General features: G+C 37.2%; 1 protein-coding gene across 1 annotated transcript in view; it reads right to left on the bottom strand.

Moving 5' to 3' along the window:
- Window positions 1-23,718, bottom strand: part of LOC125149246 (solute carrier family 5 member 4) — a 39,029-nt gene that overhangs the window by 7,732 nt on the left and 7,579 nt on the right. Inside the window, exons 6-12 of the mRNA XM_047828085.1 lie at window positions 20,011-20,116; window positions 12,117-12,197; window positions 9,577-9,797; window positions 6,390-6,525; window positions 5,257-5,364; window positions 3,067-3,217; window positions 367-535 (exon numbers count right to left, since the gene is read on the bottom strand). Of these exons, the coding sequence (XP_047684041.1) occupies window positions 367-535; window positions 3,067-3,217; window positions 5,257-5,364; window positions 6,390-6,525; window positions 9,577-9,797; window positions 12,117-12,197; window positions 20,011-20,116 (972 nt within the window). The remainder of the gene's footprint in view (window positions 1-366; window positions 536-3,066; window positions 3,218-5,256; window positions 5,365-6,389; window positions 6,526-9,576; window positions 9,798-12,116; window positions 12,198-20,010; window positions 20,117-23,718) is intronic.

Raw genomic sequence — 23,718 nt, 5'->3', positions numbered from 1 at the left:
TTAATCTTCACAGCAATCCTATAAAGTAGGTGCTGTGATTATCTTCATTCTACACAGAATCAAATGGTTTGCTTAAGATCAAAGGATTGATAGAGCCAGGATTGGATTCTGTCAGTCTTACTCCAAAACTTGTGTTCATTAGTATTGTGTCATATATGTATATATTTTGTAAGAAATATACAGACTGTGCTAGAAGTGTGCCCTATGTATTTACACACTTTAATGAGAATCAGGAATTATAGCTGAATACAATTAAAATTGAGATGGGCTTTGAGTTATATAAACAGGGTGGAAAGAATGCATTTTCCTACCAGTGAAAGAAAATATTCTCACTCCAGCAGGGAAGTTTTCCGATTTTTTACTTACCTGTTCATTGACTCTTTTACAGAAGATGGCAAGCAGGAAGACAGCCGCAATTGGAGGCCCAAGGTAGCTAGAAATTGATTCTATATAATGGAATAGTTGTCCATTTTGAGATACCTGCACTAATGGGACCCACAAAATGCTGATGGCAATTAATAGAATGATAAATAGCCTGGAGAGAAAGCAAAATGATTTAAATATTAAACAAAAGCATTATTGGCACTTCCACTGTGCTTTACAGTTCTTGATTCTTGTGGCCATTCATTGATTTTCCAAATAAAATCACACTCCTTGACCTCACATGAAGCCATGGAATGCTTAATGACCATAGGTTAGTAAAATGCCAATAAAGCAATTGCTTCTCTGTAAATAGCTTCAACTGTGAGGTTAAATATCCATTCATAAAACAGTTCAAATGTCAGCAACTGGTTAATAATTTTCTAGTGCAATTTATGTAATGTATCAGTTAGGAAAAAAACACCACACTGTTTCTATGGTAAGTAATCATTTGTATGATAAAGAAAGCAGATCCCCATTTTGGTCTTTTTTTTCCTAGCTTGAGAGAAACTAAGTCAGTTTTCACAGGTTGGAATTAAAATATCCTTTCTCCTAGCATGCTGAGTGAATTGGCCAGAAATGCTAATTTGTGCATTTTACTACCTGAGTACTTTGGCAGGTAGAAGGAGTTAGTAAAAAACTTTTTACGGGTCCTGTGGTCCAGGGAGAATAAGCTCAATATTCTGTACTTATTGTGCGAAGAAACACACATAATTTACTGGACTGTCTGCAAAAGGTCATTACTTCTCTGTGCTTATCTGAAACAGAGAGGTGGGGACTGGGAGAAATGGGGGACAGGCATTTGGGCAGGAGACTGAGGCACAAGTGTCTCATTGAAAGTTCACAAAACTTTTGCAACCTTGTAATAATTAAATGTGATAAACCATGGAAAGTCTGAGCATGATGCGTAGAGTATAATAAGGATTCAATAAATAATACCCACTGTCCTTGTCATGTACCTCTCTTGCTCGCTTATCTTCAGTTGTTTTCCATCATATGTGGAATAAAATCCAAAATCTTGTTATGGTTTAAATGGCCCTACATAATTTCACCTCTAGCTATCTTTCAGATCATGTTTCTTATCACTTTTCCACTTGCTTGTATGTGCCAACCTCACTCCTGCTGTCCTCACACCACACATGACTGTTGTAAGAATTCAGCACTTACTGTTCCATCCCCACAGAGCCATGGGGCTCATTCCCACACTTCCCTGATGGTTGTGCATAAAGGCCACCTTCTCAGGGAAGACTCCCTGAACACCTGTCTTAAGTAACCCCCATATTTAATCTCACTTTAATTTTCTCCCTGCCACTTTTGCCATCAGATATAGAACATATTTATTAATTGTCTGTCTTGCCAACAAAGGTGTAAATCCCACAAAGCAGGAAATTATTTTTTACATACATGTCCTTTTCCATATTTGTATTCTGGGATATAGAAGGCTTTTAATAAGAGAGAGAGAGAGAGAGAAACTCATTAATTTAAAATAGAGACTTAAAGGGTATTCATACCCAAGATCATATGCCTATTGGTAGACTTCTGCATCCTGGGCTTACTGAATTCAGGTCCAACACTTTCTCTACTACAGAAACACAGATGCTTTATTGCTCTTCCTCTCCTATAACGTCCAGAGTGAAGATCTGGACCAAGTGAGCCCTTGGAATTTTCCTTGCAAATGCTTAATTTACTAAGTGATTGTTACTGTCTTCAGCAAAGCAGTATCTTTTACATAGGTAGTCAGGTTCTCTTGATATTCCATTTCTTTTTTTTTTAATTTTTAGCATTTATTTAGTTTTGAGAGACAGAGAAAGACAGAGCATGAGTAGGGGAGGGGCAGGAAGAGAGGGAGACACAGAATCCAAAGCAGGCTCCAGGCTCTGAGCTATCAGTACGGAGCCTAACACGGGGCTTGAACTCAGGAACAATGAGATCATGACCTGAGCTGAAATCAGATACTTAACTGACTGACCCACCCAGGTGCCCCCTCTTGATACTCCATTTCTTAATGAGTGCAGTTGATAAACTACTGTGTAGTAGTATGTGGATGACTTAATCTGTGACTTCCTTCATGTGATATACATGGAAACTTCTAGAGACTGCTTTAACCCCATGAAACTTTATATCCCATGAAAACCACTAGAGTTTCATGAAGATATGGTTGGAAGAGAGTGTAAGGGGAGGAAGAAATAAGAGACAATCAGAGGCATTTGAAAACCCTTAAAAGCAACTATTTCGTTTAAAAGTATGACCCTGGGGTGCCTGGGTGGCTCAGTCAGTTGAGCATCTAACTTTGGCTCAGGTCTGATCTCACTGTTCCTGAGTTCAAGCCCCGTGTTAAGCTCAGTGCTGACAGCTCAGAACCTGGAGCCCGCTTTGGATTCTGTGTTTCCCTCTCTCTCTGGCCCTCCCCCACTTGCACTCTGTGTCTCTCTTTCTCAAAAATAAATAAATCTTAAAAAAAAAAGTATGGCCTCAAGTTTCCTATCTGGAAAGAAATAAAGTTAGATTAAATATCCTCTTAATATCCCTTTCCCACTCTAGAATTCTATTATTTGTTTCACTGAACCCAAGAAGGAGAAGGTTCTAGTTCGCTTGTATTTCTGTGCTTTCCAGAGAAATTTTAGACAGAAACCAGGATTTTCTCACCGTCCTGTTATAAGAAGCTCTTTCTCTGATGCTTGTTTCCTAATCTTGGTGTACAGGTCCATGGTAAAGAGGGTGCTAGCACTGTTGAAGATGGAGGTCATGGAGCTCATGAGAGAGGCCAACATGACTGACAGCATCAGACCTCGCAGTCCTGGGGCCAGATGAGAGTGCAAACATTAGTTAGGAATTGGACTCCATGATTTATGAGGGCCTTGCTAAACCAGAGTCATTCAAAAGTGTCACCTGGAACATTTACCAACTGATGTGCCTGTCAACGCATATCATCATGTAGCATTTCCTGCAAATTTCCTGGTGATTTGAGAATGATCCAGTACAGAATTTTAGTTTTAAATGTAAATTTAGAGATCATTTGCTGGAACCTAAATTTGGGAGAGAGGAACAGTGTTGTACCATCTTTCTTTGGGGACAACTCTTGGCTTCCTGAAGACTTAGAGAACTAGAGAGGGAAAAGGCTAGTAAGCAGTTCTGTTAAAGAAGTTTTTGTTGGGAAAAGCAAAGAGTTTTGGGATATTATGGTAACTTCATCCTCCACTTCCCTCTGCTTATTAATAATGCCCCTAAAACTCCTAAGACAAAGTGTGGAATGAGATGGATGGGTGATGTTACTTGTGGGTCATGTCCCCTTCTTCCTGACAATGCTCATGTGTGTCAGGGAGGAGAAAGATTGAAGAAGTATTAGCTGACCTTTGAAGGTATAAGATCACCTGGTTGTTCCTGAGCCCCATACTCTGCTCTGTTACTGACCACACAGATCACCTTCTAGCATCCTAATAATTTACTTTTGCCCCATGTGTCATTTATTTTATATCTCATGAAACTAGAATGTGAGTTCCAAGGTATAGGGGATTTTGTGCTTATTTCACTGATGTTTTCTTTTCTTTTTTAATTTTTTAAATGTTTATTTATTTTTGAGGGAGAAAGACAGAACATGAGTGGGGAAGGGGTAGAGAGAGAGAGAGAGAGGGAGGCACAGAATCTAAACCGGCTCCAGGCTCTGAGCCATCAGCAGAGAGCCCAACATGGGGCTTGAACTCGGAAATGGCGAGATCATGACCTGAGCTGAAGTTGGTCACCTAACCGACTGAGCCACCCAGGTGCCCCTCACTGATGTTTTCTAAGCACCAGGGCAGGCTCTGGCACATAGTAGGCACTCAATAAATAGCTGTAAATTAAATATATTGAGGCATATTATTTGGGTATAACTGGTCTAGAGAAAGCAGGCTAAATCATTAACATCTAGTTTTCTGAGTTTGTAAGTTTGTGTTTATGCAACTCTTTTATTGACAAATCCATCACTTAAATGCTCTTGATTGTCTTGGAAGACAATCTTGAATCTAAAGGAGTAAGGATTCTTCTAATAGGAATTATATCTGATTCATTTCTGTATTCCCCAGGCTCAGCACCGGACTGGTAGCCTATGGAAAGTGCTCAAGAAATGTCTGATGAAGCCAATTGAATTAATGGAAGTTAGCATTATTAAGGATTACGCCATAATCTTTCCGCATGGACCATTTATACACTAGGTCTCTGAGGCAGTCCCAGCATGAACATATTTTTTCCAGCTTTATTGAGGTATGACTGACAAATAACAATTGTATATAGTTAAGATGTATAATGTGATGTTTTTATACATGTATACATTGTGAAATGATTACCATAATCAAGCTAGTTAACATAACCGTCACCTCACATAGTTACAGTTTTCTTGTTTTGTGGTGAGAATACTTGAGATCTATTCTCTTAGCAAACTTTAAACATACATTCTTATTAACTATAATCTCCCTACTTGACATTAGTTCTCCAGAACTTATTCATCTTATAACTGAAAGTTTGTACCCTTTGAAATCTTCCCATTTCCCCCACCCCCAGCCCCTGGAAACCACCATTGTACTCTCTGCTTGTATGAGTTCCACTTGTTTAGATTCCACATATAAGCGACATTGTGTGCTTTTTTGTCTTTCTGTATCTGGTTTATCTCACTTAGCGTAATGTCTTCCAGGTTCATCTATATTGTTGTTGCACTTGGCAGATTTTCATTTTTTTTAAAGGTTGACATTAATAGATAATGATATTCCATTATCTATATCTATACTTATTATCTATCTATCTATCTATCTATCAACTCTCATCACATTTTCTTCATTCATTTGAGTGTGGACCTTTTCTTACCATCAGGCATCAATTCCAGCACCATCACTGGGTAGGCATAGTTAGTACAACCGACTTCAATGCCACAATGTTTCACACATTCAGAAGGTACAACACAGGCCACCTTCTCTGAGGAGGGAATTCAGATAAGTGGGTTCAGTGAGTGGGGCCCAAACAGGTAAGATCTACAACCATTTGACATAGAGACAAGTTGTAAGATGATAAGTAAGAGGAGAGACATTTACTTGGAAATTGGAGATTCAACCTTGAACTCCATACCATAGATCTGGTCCCTCTTCACCCAGAATATGACTTCCTAAGTGTCTCATACCTGTACCTCCCCTTGCACTGACCTAAGGGGCAGGGCTCCTCTTTGGGATGTGGCCCAGCTATTGCATTAGAGCAATTAGGGGGATCTGATTCCATCCTCCAGGAAAGCTGCAAGAACATAAATTCTCCCAGAGGCACAGAACTCCAGATGAAACAATCACAACAGCCACAAAAACAAAATAGAAATTAGTTTTGTGTCTAGTCATTTAGTTCAGTGTTTTCTACCTACAGCTAAGAAGTGTCATTTGTGATCATTATTGGGGTGATTGCTCACGTGGGATGAGGCCTCCCTTCACTGTGGCAGTTGTACAATACCTTGTTGATTCTTTTTTTACTTAAACAATATCATGACAACAGATAGCAAAAAATGATTTAAAAAATCCCATAGAATACTGACACCTTAACACATTAGCTTCTTTTAGTTTTTTTATTCCTTTCTAATCTTTTTCCAGACAGAAATGTCTTTTTGCATAACTATGGCAATTGTTGAGATAATATTTTGTAGTTTGCTTTTTACCCTTAAACATAATAACTTCAGCATTTGACCAAAATTTGAGAAAGTCTTTAGTCATTACGTGTAATTTTCCATAAAGGGGGTATTTAATAATTTCTTTGGCCATTCCTTATTAGTTGGATATATATGTGTCAAATATGCCAAATTTTCCTGCTTCTGACATTCTGCAAAATCTGTTCTCTTCACTGGATTTGTGTTTTAACTTCCATACATAATGGGTTTTCTAGCTTATCAAGGTTTTAATACATATTAAAACCAGTATTTAGAATTCAAGCATACAAGAAAGAGGATTTATGAATCAATGGCTTGCCTGTGTATAGGATGCGGCTGATCATTCCTGGCATTACCATGAGGAACATGGGCAGCAGCTTCAGGTACCCACACATGATGCAGGCAGCTTTCACATGAGACATGTTCTTGCCTGATAGGCAGCGCTGCACAATAACCTGCCAGAAGAACATGACATAGTCATGAAGCAACTAGAGGATGATCCAAAGAAGGGGAGTGCCTCTTTTCAAGGATTAATTTTACAATAAGATATGGGATCATGAGTAGTGGAAAATAATCAGCTTCAGAGTAAAATCAGAACTCTAATCCCTGCTCCTCTTACATGAGTATTTGACTTTGTGAGACTCAGCTTTCTCATCTTTAAGAAGGTTATCTCTTGTAGGATATTCTGAATATTTGGTATAATGTTTGTAAGACTCTTGGTACATAGAAGTCAATACCCATCACTACTATCAAAATGTTTGCAGCTCCTAGGCTGCATTGCAACAATGACCATGTACTTGTCCAGGTACAAAGCTGTCACTACTGATCTTTGCCACAAGTCGTGTGTTTAAGTTGTGCATTTAATGTTGTAGGCACCAAATAAGCCACATACTCATCAGTATCTCTCTACTGTTAGGGATCAACTGTCCATTTGGAAAATCAAGCCCATTGCCATAGAAACAACAGAGTCAGGCAGCCATCAGAAGAGAACCTTGAGACATTCATCTCTAGATATGAATCAGTTATGAATAAAATATTGTGGTCCTGGGAAATTCAATGCATATAATCTCATAATTTCCACTTAAGTTGTGTAATCTCTTGACTAAGAATTTTCTAGAAAAACAGGATTTCTACCCATAATGCCATTGCTTCTTGACATTTTTCTTCTCAAGGAATGTCAGAAAATGGCGATGACTTTTTCTGCTTACTTTTCTTTGGAGAGACAAATCTATTAGGGATAGCAACAATGTCACTCAGTGCTGGGGGAGCAGGTACTATCCTTAGACAGAAGGCTTGAAGCATAAAGTTGGAGGGACAATACAAATTATATGTAAAATAGGGGATTCCTGTCAGAAAATAAGCAGGGTCCGGGTATCAGATCTAAGGGTGAATATGAGGCCACCTAAATATAGGAGATAAGTCATGTGGTCAGTGGCAAGATATAAACAATAAAGATTTTTGCACAAATCAGTGAAAGAGTACATTCTTTGGGAGACATGTTGATAAAATCAGTTTATTATATAGAGAAAAAGAAAAATTATCTCACACTGATACAAGTGACCATTGATCCAAGATAGTCCATTTTGGACCACTGATACCAAAATATGAAATTTTAAGTTTGACTTGACAGAGACTATCTGGGGTGAAGAAAACTTCAAAACAGAAAACAAAACAAACTTACATGCTATAAAAAGGAACATACAGAAAACCAAAAATAAGATCTTGGGGGTCATAAATACAAAGGCAGAAAAACTGAAGGATAATATTGAGGTAATTTCCTAGAAAATAGAGCAAAAAGACCAAGATATGGTAGATGTGGAGGAAAGATAAGAACACTAGAAAACCAGTTGAGGAAGACCAACACCCAAAGTGGAAGTTCTCCAAAGGAAAACAAAATGCAAGAAATCAAAGAATTCCACCAATTCATTAAAGACATCCATTACTATATTAAACTTGTTCACAGTAGTCCATCACAGTGAACAAAAAAAGACCTACACACAATAGCACATTGTATGAAATTTCAGAACACTGAGGACAAAGGCAAGATAAACTTCCAGAGAGAAAAGACACGTTACATCCAAAGGATCAAGAATAACTTCAGGCTTTTCAACAGCAATGGTGGAAGTCAAAAGATGGTAATTTATGGCTGGAAAATTATTTAAGGCCTAGAAATGTGTACATGGCCAGAAGATCAATTTGGGAAAAGTTGGACTGAAGACATCTTCAAACATGAAGACAAATTCACAATAGATGTATCTCCTGTGTTTCTCAGGAACTTACTGGAGAATTCAATTGCCCTGAAAGAAGCAAACCAGGAAAGAAGATGATGTGGGATACTTGAAATATGATATATAATCCAAGGATGAGCCAAAGAGAACCCCAAATATGGTAGTAAAAAGGGTCCTGGATTAGGGTGGGCACTAGGCACAGAGAACAACCCAGCAGTTTGTGAGAGTCCAAAGGTTTTAAGAGAAAATGAGAAAAAGAGTTGGTAGGATATTTGATGTGTTTGCAAGTACACATCAAGGAGATTTAGGCAATCTGCAGAAAGCTTGGTGTTTAATGAGTAATAATTACCAAGAAAATTTAAAACACAAAAAATAAAACTTATTTATTCTAGAGAAAAGAAAAAGCTAAAGAAAAATCAATCAGAGAATATCATGTGGCTTAGCTGTGGATTATATTTATGTAGCCACAAAAATGGTAGCACTGAATGCTTATCTCACCAAAATTGTGACTTAGTTTTACTGGAAGATGGAGGATTGAAGATAAAAAATTGAAAGAGCTAGGGGCGCCTGGGTGGCTCAGTCAGTTAAGCGTCTGACTTCAGCTCAGATCATGACCTCACAGTTTGTGAATTTGAGCCCTGCGTTGGGCTCTGTGCTGACAGCTCGTAGCCTGCAGCCTGCTTTGGATTTTGTGTCTCCCTCTCTCTCTGCCCTTTCCCTGCTTACACTCTGTCTGTCTCTCTCAAAAATAAATAATAAAAACATTAAAAAAAGAAAAAAAAAGAAAAGAAAGAGCTAAACCCTCATCTTTCATTATTGGAAGCCAGTGTAAAAATCCTAAAACTGGAAAACCAAAAGGGATCAATAGAAACATTTATTTAAATCACCTGGGGAACAAATTTACAAGCAAGTTCTGATTCAGTGGATCTGGGTAGCATCTGAGAACAGTTATTTCTAATGAGCTTCAAGGTGACATTCACTCCAATGGTACACAGGCCATGCATTGAGTACAAGGATTTAGAGAAGAAACATACATACCAAAATACCTAACCAAAGGAGTCAATAATGTTTGCTTTTGAGAGTCAAGAAATGAGTAGAGAGCAGGACACCAGACAACTATTTATCATAACAAGACTTGTAGAAGTGTTTGATTCTTTAAATGATGTGTGTTTGTGCATGTGTATGTGTATATATGTGTACAAAATAGAAACTAGATGCTTTTCTATGAGGAGAAAAAGAACAACATAAACATATTTACACACCACACACATACTTCACCTGATCTGTGCACCAGTACCACACAGCAACAATGGTCATTCCAAATGTCATTCCTGGCCATGGAATATCTCCAGTGACAGCATCTCGGAAGATGTGAAAGGAGTCAGCCTGAGGAGTGTAGCACTTGGGATTGATTGTCAGGTTGTCCCCCTCAACTATGGATGGGATGGCATTCATGTACGTCTCTGTAAAACTCTCATAGCCTCCCACTTTAGCAAATGCTGCAAAGGTATTGGATAAAATGAAATGTTATACACAAATCTAAGACATCTGTTGTTCATAATTATTCCTTTGTGGTGGAAGTGTCCAATCATCTCCAATCAGCCTGGTCAAATCCTTAGTGTTCTCAGAGGACTCATGTCTTTCTAATACTACTGGCATTGGTAATGCTATCATGCTTTCACAATGTACAGGAAGCAATCACCCTTTAACTTTTCTTCTTATTGAAAATTTTCTTCTTCTCTTGAAAATTTTTAGTGTCTATGCTTATGGTAAAAATAAAAATTGTTATCCAACAGACTGATATTTATATCTCACAACCATCTAGAACAGAGATAAAACATGAAGATGAGGTAACAGAGTGAGCCTAACAATTAGCCATCAGAAAGCCCCTACTCCTCTGAATGGACCAGAAGTAATGATCTCTGTTCCTGATATAAAGTCTGGCTGTTTTGACTTTATGCACAGTCTGTTTTTTTGGTGCAATACTGACTGTATTCTTTCTATGTTACAACAAAAAATGGGAAGATAAGGAGCAGAAATTAGAGGCAGCAGTTTATGTATGGTGAGGTGAAATGGTGAGGCTCAGCCTACGGTGGGGGGGGGGTGGCTGGAAAGGCAAGACAGGTGTAGAAAAGAACCATAATGAGAATGTATGGGTGGCTCAGTCAGTTAAGTGTCTGACTCTTGATTTCGGCTAAGGTCATGATCTCATGGTTTGTGGGATCGAGCCCCACATCAGGCTCTGCATTGGCAGTGTGGAGCCTGCTTGGGATTCTCTCTCTGCACTTTCTCTTTCAAAATAAATAAATTAATTAATTAACTAAAAAAAAGAACCATAATGGATGGAAACCTTAGAAAGAAGAAGGATGAGCCTAGGCTTCTCAGCCCACTTAGTATAGTTTCAAATAGTGCAAAATTCATCTGAGTATCATATATCTGTAGAGTTGAGGTTGACATTATTTTACTTTTTCATTACTTATTTCATTTAGCATCAAAAATGTTTGCATGTGCCAAACATTGTGATGGGATTATATGCAAAATGAATGTACAAGGCAGGATCCCAATACAAAGGAGGATACAGACAATACAAGGAAATTGTTCTGTTAAGGGGAATATTGTTTGTGACAACAATACATGAAGAATGCTGGAAGATGAGAGATTCCATCCTAAGGATGGGAGAAGGCTTAGAGAGGTTGATGCCAGAGGTCCATCACCAAAGCCAGACACCAAAGAACCATAAATAAGAATATCAAAGAAGTCCTGGTTAACTAAATAGAAAGTTTGTAAAGAATTGGTCCTAGCAATGGCCTCTGGAGCAGCACTTTCAGTAATGATAGAACTTTCGGTAATGATAGAATTCTATATATTCTATATCTGTGCTGTCAAATATGAAAACTACTAGCTATATATTAAGCGCTTGAAATATGGCTAGGCAAATGAGAAACTGAATTTTACATTTTGATTAATTTATTTTTTATTGTTTTTTAATTTAAATAGCCATATGTGACCAATCGCATTCATTTTGTGTCAAAATCATCAACTCTTTTTGTGCATTTGTTGTCTCTGCAGTTCTGTCAGTTTTTGCTTCATATTATCTTCAAGCCCTGTGATTAGGGTTCATGAATATTCACAACTGTATTCAGTGCAGCTTGAGTGGATGGAATATGGTGGCTGCAGGACAGAGGAGAGATGAAAAGACACTTATTTTCATCTTATATCCTTTTTACTGTATGCATGGATTTCCTGTCCAAAGTTAAATAAGTAGCATAATAAAAGAAAACAAAAATAGGCAAGCTATAAGTTAAATTCATCAGTAGTGCTTGCTGCATGACTTAAGAGAAATATACAAACTGTGTTTGTATATTCTAACAATAGAGGGAGTAACATACTTTAATAATTTCCATCTGAAACAGTCACAGTGAAGTTAATAGTCAGTTGTCTTAAACTGTTCTTACTATTTAATACTTATTTTTATGAAGATTCTACATAATGGTTTATGTGCATTGAATCCAGTGCACCAATAGTTGTGTAAAATTATCAACCCAGTGACACTGATTTTGTCTATTTCAAACACAAACATATTAAGATTAAAACTGAGGAATAACTTTTTAAAGAAAGTAAAGTTCTTCCCCCCTCATTTTCTCATGCTGAGGTAGTATAGCAAGAAGTTAGGCAGATGCTTCAATGATGTATTATACGTATGTCGAAAAGTGTGACCATGTAGAACAGGGAGGCAGTAGTAAAGAGCAGATGGACTGAACAGACACAAATCTCATGATTTCCAGCCCCAGGGCACTGCTCCCACTGTCATCACTTACCATACCCCATGAGAATAAAGGAACCGATCACCATGATGATGGTCTGGAGGGTGTCTGTGTAAATAACTGAGGCCAAGCCCCCTGTGTAGAGAAAGAAAAGAATCAGGATATTTTTTCCCTGTACTCTCATCTCTTTGCCTTCACTTTTAGGTTTTCCTCAAACCAAACCCTAGAAACTCAGCAGAGAATATATGAAAAGTTCTTGACTGGGCCACAAGCTCCTCTTGGCATCATTATCTCCTTAGTATTTATGTGTCACATTAACCCTCTTGTCTCCCTTATCTTGCCTTGACTCAAAGTTTCTATGAATTATACTGGAATTTCACCCTTATGTGAGTTTTTGAATACCAAATAGCAGAAAAGGCAAAACTTTTGGAACCAGAGTATATTATGCTAAGTGAAATAAGTTAGTCAAAAACAAATACCATATGATTTTGCTCATAATTAAAAAGCAAAACAGATGAACATAGTGGAGGGAAGGAAAAATAAAATAATATATAAACAGAGAGGGAGGCAAACCGTAAGAGACTCTTAAATATAGAGAACAAACTGAGGTTGCTGGAGGTGAGTTGGGTGGGGGGATGGGCTAAACTGGCGATTGGCATTAAGGAGGGCACTCGCTGGGATGAGCACTGGGTGTTATATGTTATAAGTGATGAATCACTAAATTCTATTCCTAAAACCATTATTACAATATATACTAACTAACTTGAATTGAAAAAAAAGTTTAAAAGAAAGAAAAGGCAATACTTCATTATCATGAAAGTTTTTCCCTTAACTATCTCTCAATTCACTCCATTTAGCACAGTATACTAGTTCTCAAAAAATAGGGCAAAGCAATTTTTGGTCTAGTATTGGAACATATCATTGTTTCATAAGTTGAATGCCAGGTATAGCTGTTGACTTGTGTTTTGCTCGAGTGTTATGCAAACAGCAACTTCTTTTTCAACTCTAGACTTGCTAGACTCTCAGCCAACAAGCTATTTCCTGCTAAAAGTATCATGGGAAAACAAGGCTGATCGTAAATAGAAGACTTATGTCTTCATCTTTCATTTATTTTGAAACATATGCTATATGTATGAAAATTGCTCTAGAACTATCTTGATTGTTCCAGCTGTTATTTTTCTTTATTTTTTCCAACTAAACTTGTATAGTTTCATTTTCATAAGTTAGTAAGTGTTGGATGCTAGGCCCATGAGAGCCTGCTTGGACCATTGCCGCATACTTTATCCCAACAACCAACTCACTGCTCCAGTTCTTCTCTCCTGATTCTGCCTTTCAGAGCCCAGGCATCCTGTACTTATTTGGGCGCTGCCTTGGATTTGTCAATCCCATGTCTGAGCTGCTATTTCATTTTGACTTTCCATGTGTATGCTATGCTGGATTCCAAATGGCAATCTGGGCCCTAAACAAAAAGCTGAGACAAATCACCATTTCCCCACTGTACCTACCACATCATTATCTTCAGTCAAGGTGCTTACACCTAATAGTGAGGATTTTTTTTTTGAAATGGAAATGTTCTGGATATGCAGAGTCAAATGCTTCCTTCTCAGTTTAGTAATTAACTTTAAAAAATTTTAATTCCAATATAGTTAACATATGGTGTTATATTAGTTTCAGTTATACAATATAGGATTCAATAATTCCATACATCACCCATTGCTCATCACAATGAGTGCACTCCTTAAGCCCCACCACCTATTTCACCCATTCCCAACACACCTCCCTTCTGATAACTATCACTTTGTTCTCTATAGTTAAGAGGCTGTTTCTTAGTTTGTCTCTCTCTCTCTCTTTTCTTTTCCTTTGCTCATTTGTTTTATTTCTTAAATTCCACATATGAGTGAAATAATATGGTATTTGTCTTTTCTGACTAATTTATTTCACTTAGCATTATACTCCTTAGCTCCATCTGTGTTGCTGCAAATGGCAAGATTTCATTCTTTTTTATGGCTGAATAATATTCCATGATGTGTGTGTGTGTGTGTGTGTGTGTGTGTATGTGTGTGTATCAACATAATCTTTATCCATTTATCTATCAAAGGACACTTGGGCTGCTTCCATAATTTGGCTATTGTAAATAACGCTGTTATAAACATATGGGTGCATGTATCCCTCCAAATTAGTTTTTGTTTTTTGTCTTTTTTTGAGTAAATACCCAGTGTGATTACTGGGTCATAGGGTAGTTCTATTTTTAACTTTTTGAGTAAACCCCATACTGCTTTCCAGTGGTTGCACCAGTTTGCATTACCACAAACAGTGCACAAGGGTTCCTTTTTCTTCACATTCTTGCCAAAACTTGCTTCTTGTGTTGTTGATTTTAGCCATTCTGACAGGTGTGAGGTGAATCTCATTGTAATTTTGATTTGAATTTTCCTGATAGTGATGGTGAACATCTTTTAATGTGTCTGTTGGCCATCTGTACGTCTTCTTTGGAGAAATGTCTGTTCATGTCTTCTGCCCATTTTTTAACTGGATTATTTTTTTATTTTTTTGGTGTTGAGTTGGATAAATTCTTTATATATGTTGGATACTAACCCTTTATAGAATATATCATTTACAGATATTTTTTCCCAGTTGGTAGGTTCCCTTTTAGTTTTATTGGTTGTCTCCTTTGCTGTGCAGAAGGTTTTTATTTTGATGAAGTCCCAATAGTTTATTTTTGTTTTTATTTCCACTGCCTCAGGAGACATCTAGAAATCAGTTGCTATGGCCAATGTCAGAGAAATTACTGCCCGTGCTCTCTTTAAGTATTTCTGTTGTTTCCAGTCTCACATTTAAGTCTTTCATCCATTTTGTTTTGTGTGTGTGTGTGTGTGTGTGTGTGTGTGTGTGGTGTAAGTGAGTGGTCCAGTTTCATTCTTCTGTATGTTCACCATCCAGTTTTCCCAACACCATTGGCTGAAGAGACTGTCTTTTTCTCATTGGATATTCTTTCCTGCTTTGTGAAAGATTAAATGATCATATAATTGTGGGTTTATTTCTGGGTTTTCTATTCTGTTCTATTGATCTATGTATTATTGGTGTGCCAGTACCATACTGTCTTGATGACTACAGCCTTGTGATGTAACTTGAAATCCAGAATTGTGATTTTTCCAGCTTTGATTTTTCTTTTTCAAAATTATTTTGGCTATTTGAGGTCTTTTCAGGTTCCATACAAATTTTAGGATTGTTTGTTCCTGCTTTGTGAAAAATGCTTTTAGTATTTTGATAGAGATTATATTAAATATGTAGATTGCTTTGGGTAGTATAGACATTTTAACAATATTCATTCTTCTGATCCATGAATATGGAATGTCTTTCCATTTCTTTGTGTTGTCTTTGTTTCCTTTCATCAGTGTTTTATAGTTTGCAGAATACAGGTCTTTCACCTCTTTGGCTAGGCTTATTCCTACATATCATATTATTTTTGGTGCAATTGTAAATGGGATTCATTTCTTTTTTCTTTTTTAATTTTTAACATTTACTTATTTTTGAGAGACAGAACATGAATGGGGGAGGGGCAGAGAGAGAGACACACACACACAGAATCCAAAGCAGGCTCCAGGCTTTGAGCTGTCAGCACAGAGACCGAATCGCAAGATCATGACCTGAACCATAGTCGTATGCTTAACAGATTGAGCCACCCAGGTGCCCGTGGGATTCATTTCTTAATTTCTCTTTCTACTGCTTCATTTTTGGTGTATAGAAATATAGATTTTCATACATTTATTTTGTATCCTGTGATTTTACTGAATTCATTTATAAGTTCTAGAAGATTTTTGGTGGAGTCTTTAGGGTTTTTTATGTGCAGTATCATGTCATTCTGTAAATAGTAAAAGTTTTACTTCTTCTTTATTGATTTGGATGCCTTTTATATCTTTTCAATGTCTGAAGGTTGTGGTTAGGATTTCCAGTACTATGTTGAATAAAAGTGGTGAGAGTGGACATCCTTGTCTTGTTCCTGACCTTGGGGGGAAAGCTCTCAGTTTTTCCCCATTGAGTGTGATGTTCGCTGTGGGTTTTTCACATATGGCGTTTATTATGTTATAGTATGTTCCCTCTAAACCTATTTTGTTGAGGGTTTTTCACCAAGAATGGATGTCGTACTTTGTAAAATGCTTTTTCTGCATCCATCTACTAAAATTATCACATGGTTTTTATCCTTTCTTTTATTGATGTGATGTTGATTGATTTGCGAATATTGAACCATATTTGCAACCCAGGAATAAATCCCATTTAATCATTGTGAATGATTTTTAAAATATATTTTGTTGGATTTGGTTTACTTGTATTTTGTTGAGGATTTTTGCATTTATGGTTGTTAGAGGTATTGGCCTAAAGTTCTGTTTATTTATTATTTATTTATTTATTATTATTATTTTTTTTTTTTTTTTGGTAATGTCTTTATCTGGTTTTGATGTCAGGATGATACTGGTCTGATAGGATAAACTTGGAAATTTTCCTTCTTCTTTTATTTTTTTGAAATAGTTTGGGAAGAGAATATCCAATGAAAAAAAGACAGTCTCTTTAACAAATGGTGCTGGGAGAAGTGGACAGCAACATGCAGAAGATTGAAACTAGACCACTTTCTCACACCATTCACAAAAATAAACTCAAAATGGATCAAGGACCTGAATGTGAGACAGGAAACCATCAAAACCCTAGAGGAGAAAGCAGGAAAAGACCTCTCTGACCTCAGCCATAGCAATTTCTTACTTGACACATCCCCAAAGACAAGGGAATTAAAAGCAAAAATGAATGACTGGGACCTTACGAAGATAAAAAGCTTCTGCACAGCAAAGGAAACAACCAACAAAACGAAAAGGCAACCAACGGAATGGGAAAAGATATTTGCAAATGACATATTGGACAAAGGGCTAGTATCCAAAATCTATAAAGAGCTCACCAAACTCCACACCCGAAAAACAAATAACCCAGTGAAGAAATGGGCAGAAAACATGAATAGACACTTCTCTAAAAAAGACATCCGGATGGCCAACAGGCACATGAAAAGATGCTCAACGTCGCTCCTCATCAGGGAAATACAAATGAAAACCACACTCAGATATCACCTCACGCCAGTCAGAGTGGCCAAATGAACAAATCAGGAGACTATAGATGCTGGAGAAGATGTGGAGAAACGGGAACCCTCTTGCACTGTCGGTGGGAATGCAAACTGGTGCAGCTGCTCTGGAAAACAGTGTGGAGGTTCCTCAAAAAAGTAAAAATAGACCCACCCTATGACCCAGCAATAGCACTGCTAGGAATTTACCCAAGGGATACAGGAGTACTGATGCATAGGGGCACTTGTACCCCAATGTTCATAGCAGCACTCTCAACAATAGCCAAATTATGGAAAGAGCATAAATGTCCATCAACTGATGAATGGATAAAGAAATTGTGGTTTATATACACAATGGAGTACTACGTGGCAATGAGAAAGAATGAAATATGGCCCTTTGTAGCAACATGGATGGAACTGGAGAGTGTGATGCTAAGTGAAATAAGCCATACAGAGAAAGACAGATACCATATGGTTTCACTCTTATGTGGATCCTGAGAAACTCAACAGAAACCCATGGGGGAGGGGAAGGAAAAAAAAAAAGAAGTTAGAGTGGGAGAGAGCCAAAGCATAAGAGACTCTTAAAAACTGAGAACAAACTGAGGGTTGATGGGGGGGTGGGAGGGAGGGGAGGGAGGGTGATGGGTATTGAGGAGGGCACCTTTTGGGATGAGCACTGGGTGTTGTATGGAAACCAATTTGACAATAAACTTCATATATTGAAAAAAAAAAAGAAATAGTTTGGGAACAATAGTTATTAACTGTTTTTTAAATGTTTGGTAGATTTTGCCTGTGAAGCCATCTGGTCCTGGACTTTTGTTTGTTGGGAGTTTTTTGATTACTGATTCAATTTTATTTTATTTATTTATTTAAAAAAATTTTTTTTCAATGTTTATTTATTTTTGGGACAGAGAGAGACAGAGCATGAACAGGGGAGGGGCAGAGAGAGAGGGAGACACAGAATCGGAAACAGGCTCCAGGCTCTGAGCCATCAGCCCAGAGCCTGACGCGGGGCTCGAACTCACTGACCGCGAGATCGTGACCTGGCTGAAGTCAGACGCTTAACCGACTGTGCCACCCAGGCACCCCCTGATTCAATTTTATAACTGGTAATTGGTCTGGTCACATTTTCTATTTCTTTCAGCTTCAGTTTTTGTTGTTTATATGTTTCTAGGAATTTATCCATTTCTTCTAAGTTGTCTAATAAGTAGGCATGCAGTTTTTCATAATGTTCTCTTACAATTGTTTGTATTTCTGTGTTGTTGGTTGTTATTTTTCCTCTTTTGTTTGTGTTTTTGTTTATTTGAATTCTCTCTCTCTCTCTCTGATGAGTCTGGCTAGAGGTTGATCTATTTTGTTAATCTTTTCAGAGAACCAGATCCTCGTTTCTTTGAGGTGTTCTATTTTTTTAAATCATTTATTTATCCTGTAATCTTTATTATCTCCTTCCTTCTGCTGGTTTTGGGTTTTGTTTGTTGTTCTTTTTCTAGGTCATTTAAATGTAAGGTTAGGTTGTTTGAGATTTTTCTTGCTTTGATGTAGGCTTATATTTCTATTTACTTCCTTCTTGGGGCTGCTTTTCCTGCATCCCAAAGGTTTTGGACTGTCATTCATTTCCATTTGTTTACATGTATTTTTAAAAAAAAATTTAATGTTTTATTTATATTTGAGAGACAGAGAGACAGAGAGCAAGTGGGGAAGGGGCAGAGGGAGAGAGGGAGACACAGAATCTGAAGCAGGCTCCAGGCTCTGAGCTGTCAACACAGAGCCCAACAAGTGGCTTGAACCCACGAATTGTGAGATCATAACCTGAGCTGAAGTTGGATGCTTAACTGACTGAGCCACCCAGCCCCTCCTGTATCTTTCTTTCTTTCTTTCTTTCTTTCTTTCTTTCTTTCTTTCTTCTTTCTTTCTTCTTTCTTTCTTTCTTCTTCTTGATTTCCTAGTTGACCCATTCATTGTTTAGTAGGATGTTGTTTAACCCCCATATATTTGTGGTCTTTCCAAATATTTTTCTTGTGGTTGACTTCTGGTTTCATAGTGTTGTGGTCAGAAAAGATGCATGGTATTATTTCAATCTTTTTGTATTTGTTGAGGCCTAATTTATGACCTGGTATGTGATCTATTCTGGAGAATTTTCCATGTACACTTGAAAAGAATGTGTACTCTGCTGTTTCAGTTGTTTTAGTTCTGAATATCTGTTAAATTCATTTGGTCCAGTGAGTCATTCAAAGTCACTGTTTCCTTATGTTCTTCTGTTTAGATGATCTGTCCATCAATGTAAGTGGGGTGTTAAAGTCTCCTACAATTATTGTATTACAATGGATTAATTTAGTTCCTTTATGTTTGTTTTTAACTGTTTTATATGTTTGGGCACTTCTATGTTGGGTGCACAAATATTTACAATTATTGTATCTTCTTGTTGGATTGTGTCCTTTATTATTATATAGTGTCCTTTTTTGCTTCTTTTTACAGTCTTTGTTTTAAGGTCTTTTTTACCCAATATAAGTATTGCTACTCTGGCTTTCTTTTGATATCCATTTTCATGATAAATATTTCTTCAGTTCCTCACTTTCAATATGCATGTGTCTTTAGGTCTGAAATGAGTCTCTTGCAGGCAGCATATAGATGAGTCTTGTTTTTTAAGCTGATTCTGTCACTCTATAATGCTGAGGATTCTGTTTGCTTTGCTCTAGTTGTGCTTCTGGGCCTGTGCCTGACTCTCATAGTGGGAATAAAGGGATATCCATAACCTTGGTGGTAACAAGGCTAACACTGAGTTGCTAATTGCAGGTTGGTGTGAGATCAGCAGAAGACAGCATGACTGAGATAAACTGGCAGCAAACTTACCAGTGATCGTGTAAATAGCAGTTATAGCCAAGAGGATGAAGATTGCCAGGTAAAGGTCCAATCCCAAGGCCAGCTTGATGAATATGGCTCCAGAAAATATGTCTGACTAAAAAGGGAATAGTTAGGATGGGAAAGAAACACGTACCGCATCATTTAGCTCTTTAGTGATGATTTCCCACTAATATTTGCTGTATCTATACATGACATCTCTGCAATACAATTATGAACTCCTTGGAAGCCAGATCTAATCCTCAGGGGATTAATTATTGGACTGATCATAGATAGGAACAATGGGTGAGTGAACAGAAAGTAAGAAATGTCTATGCTATAGCTTGCATAGACTACTCTTTCATGATTGTCAGCAGAGAAACAATGATTAAAAGTAGAGTAGTATGAGACAATAAGCAATGGTTTCTGTTAATGAGAAAGATACTTGAGCACACTTAGGATAGTAGAAAATAACAGGAAAACATAGAGGGGGTAATTATGAAGCAAATGCCAGAAACATTAAGAAGAGATGGGATCAAGAATAGGCATAAGGTCAAGGGTTAGCCTTTTACAAAAAGGAAGACTTCATCTTCAGACTGGTGTAAAGAAGGAAAGAATGAGGCAAATGTAGACTTTTTAAGTGGGGGATGAGTGGTTCATGCTTAAATTTTCTAGATAAAAAGGGAGATGAGATGTTTTGATAAGAGGCAGAGGACTAGTAGTTAAAAAAGGTTGTGGATCATAGGACAGCTATTGAGAGCACCAGAGAAAAATCATTAAGAAATACAATAAAAGGATTATTGGTTGAGGTTTAGAGGCCAGGAAGGGGTCCTACAGAGAGACCTTAAGATGTAAGATCATATGCACCCTGCACTACCTGGATCCCTGTGTCCCAAAGTGTGCTTTCCGGCCTCCTGGATCTTCAACACAAACTTGTGCTAGCCCCACTTGGATCTGCCCCTTCAACTCTGATCCTCCCAGATTGCATATCAAAACCTCCAAACCAAACCCAAACCCTAGAAATATCACATAAGCATGTTAGTTAGAAACACAGGAGTAAAATCCCTGGGTGCATGCACAGAGTAAGTGGGACGCTGGATTAAACCAGGTTTGGAGTTTTTCTAGGGGAGTTCAATGAAAGGAAAGACATGCAAATAAATTGAGGCTATGTGCCAAAGAGTGATTATAAGGATGGAATTGAAGAAAAAGGAAAGCATGACTGAGGTAAGGGAAAGGATAAGATATCAGGATTCAGAATTAGAAGAATTAGAGGTAGGTTTCTTTGTAGAACATGAATTTGGAAGTGGTGTCACAGTATATGGTTAACTTTCCCCCCTAATATTTGAAATAAAACCTAATGTTTTATCATCCCAGTAGGTATTTGTATGGGTGAAAAGCCTATTCTTGAACCTAACGCTGAGTTACAAACCCAAAGTACTTTCTGCAACTTTATCACTGGGTTTACAAGGAGTTCAACCACTATGTAAACTGAGGCAAGATTTAACTTTTTATAAATTGGATATTTGCAAAGAAATTATTTACCATTTTAGAATAGATATCACCTACTGAGATGTCACTCATTGCATTTCAATTGCCATAAAACACACCTGCATTTGTCTGCATTTATAGCTGTCATGTTCATACAGATTTACATAGTGGGGAGTTATTCAACCACAGCATTAGGGCTTGTATATTCATGCTGAATCATTTACATATGAAAACACATATTATCTTATTATGAGTTTCTTGACTTTCTTATCTCTTATATAGTACAATGAAAACATTAAATTAATATTTACAAAATGATATATAAACATATTACCAATGATTTTTTATGGTGGCAAGATAAATAACATAAAACTTGCCATTTTTGCATGTATAATTCAATGGAATTAATTACATTTACAATGATCATAAAATATTTCTCATGAAAGGAAGGCATTTAATGCTACAGGATTTTCTTTTGCTGTTAAAAGATATTATTAAGACAATTGTCGTATCTGAATAAAGTCTGCAGGTTATGTATGTTTGTATCAAGATTAAGTTCCTGATCTTAAAATTTGCAGTGTGGTTTTCTAAAAGAATATCAGTGTGTGTAAGACATTCAGACTGAAATATTTAGAGATCAAGATGCACCAGGTCTGCTATGATTCTCAGTATAGGTATTAGTGGAGGTTGAGAACCAGTGAATAAGATGATCTCTTTCAAACCTGATGCAGCGGAGACTGAAAGTTACCCTGTTTTAACTCCTCATAATGAGCTGTTTAATGAATAACTAAGACAGACTCTGCTATCAAAGTGTAATAATACACAAAAGGTCATGTCTAAGATTAATCACTATTAATATCACTTGAAACATAGCCTCGTAGGTAAGAATGGACTGCTGCCACCGTGTCTTTCTAGCTAAGTTACACACATGTTCTTTGCCTTTCCTTCTCCTCCATCCAGCTCCCCAAGAATCCATCCATTCCCTGCCACTAGGAACCTTCCACTTCAGGAGACTGCATTCCTCAGGGTCCCATTTTGCTCCAGCACCTTGTTCACATTCTTTAGGATCACAAAGCTGTACATGTCAGAGCCAGAGGAAAAACGGGAGATCACTGAATCCCACCCACTTGTGGAATATATAGGCTTCTCTGCTTTGCTTGGCCTCTCCTAAGTTTCTTATCTTGAGGACTTGTTTAAGCAACCCCCCCCCCCCACCATGCCTCCATTTCTACCCAGCAGGGACCACTCCATTTCCTGGGTGTCCCTAGAATGTCTCCTATGCTTGTCCACACAGTCTATTCCAGTTCACATCTTGATATATTTTCATATACCGTCATAAAGTGCTAATGATTTCATGTGTATAATTCTTATATTCTTTTTTTTTTAAAGTAGGCTTCACACCCAGTGCAGAGCCCAATATGGTCTGAACTTACAACCCTGAGATCAATACATGAGCTGAGATAAAAAGTCAGACACTTAACTGATTGAGCCATCCAGGCGTCCCTATAATTCTTATATTCTTAACCATATAGTGAACTCCTAGTGCATAAGAATATTTATTACCCCTAGTACAGATACTCAGTAATATACAGTGAGTGTGGAAAATGCTCACGTTGTATTAAGAATCTCATGCCATCTAATCAGAGCAACTGGTTTATTTACAAGAATGACTCAACAGAAAAACAAAAATGCACTTCAGCTTCTTCTTTCATGAACTGCCTAGATTATAAACTTGGAGAAAATTATTTCATTAGTCACCAATACATGAGGATCAAATGTTATTCTTTGTTTTCTACATGTATTACTGACTCTTCAAATTTCTTTCTTTTCTCCTCAATGATTATCTCCAAGGAATTTAACTTTCCAACAACTTTAGAAATCTTCTGACATTTATTTGTGACATCTGTGCTATAGGGACAGTCTTAGATAAAATAGAGTAAATTTAAGAAGTCATTATAATAATACAAAACACTTTCCTTCTGGTTCATGTGCCAGGTAATCAATGAGATGAAAATATAAATATAAATCTTTCCAACAAAGAGAATAAAGAGGTTATTGTATATAGAAAGGCAGGGGACTAGAGAATCCTCCTCCTTTCTACTACTTAATAACTGTGTTACTTGAATGAAACATTTTGTTTCTCCTGTACATTGTTTTTTCATATCCTTAATGAAAAGGTGGTTTATACTCTGGAGTCTCTCATGACTTGTAACTGAATTTAGGGTTTCTAAA

This window comes from Prionailurus viverrinus, chromosome D3, assembly GCF_022837055.1.
Source record: "Prionailurus viverrinus isolate Anna chromosome D3, UM_Priviv_1.0, whole genome shotgun sequence".
Taxonomy (NCBI): Eukaryota; Metazoa; Chordata; class Mammalia; order Carnivora; family Felidae; genus Prionailurus; species Prionailurus viverrinus.
Note: the sequence above shows the minus strand (reverse complement) of the source record. Positions and strands in the feature narration are given on the sequence as shown.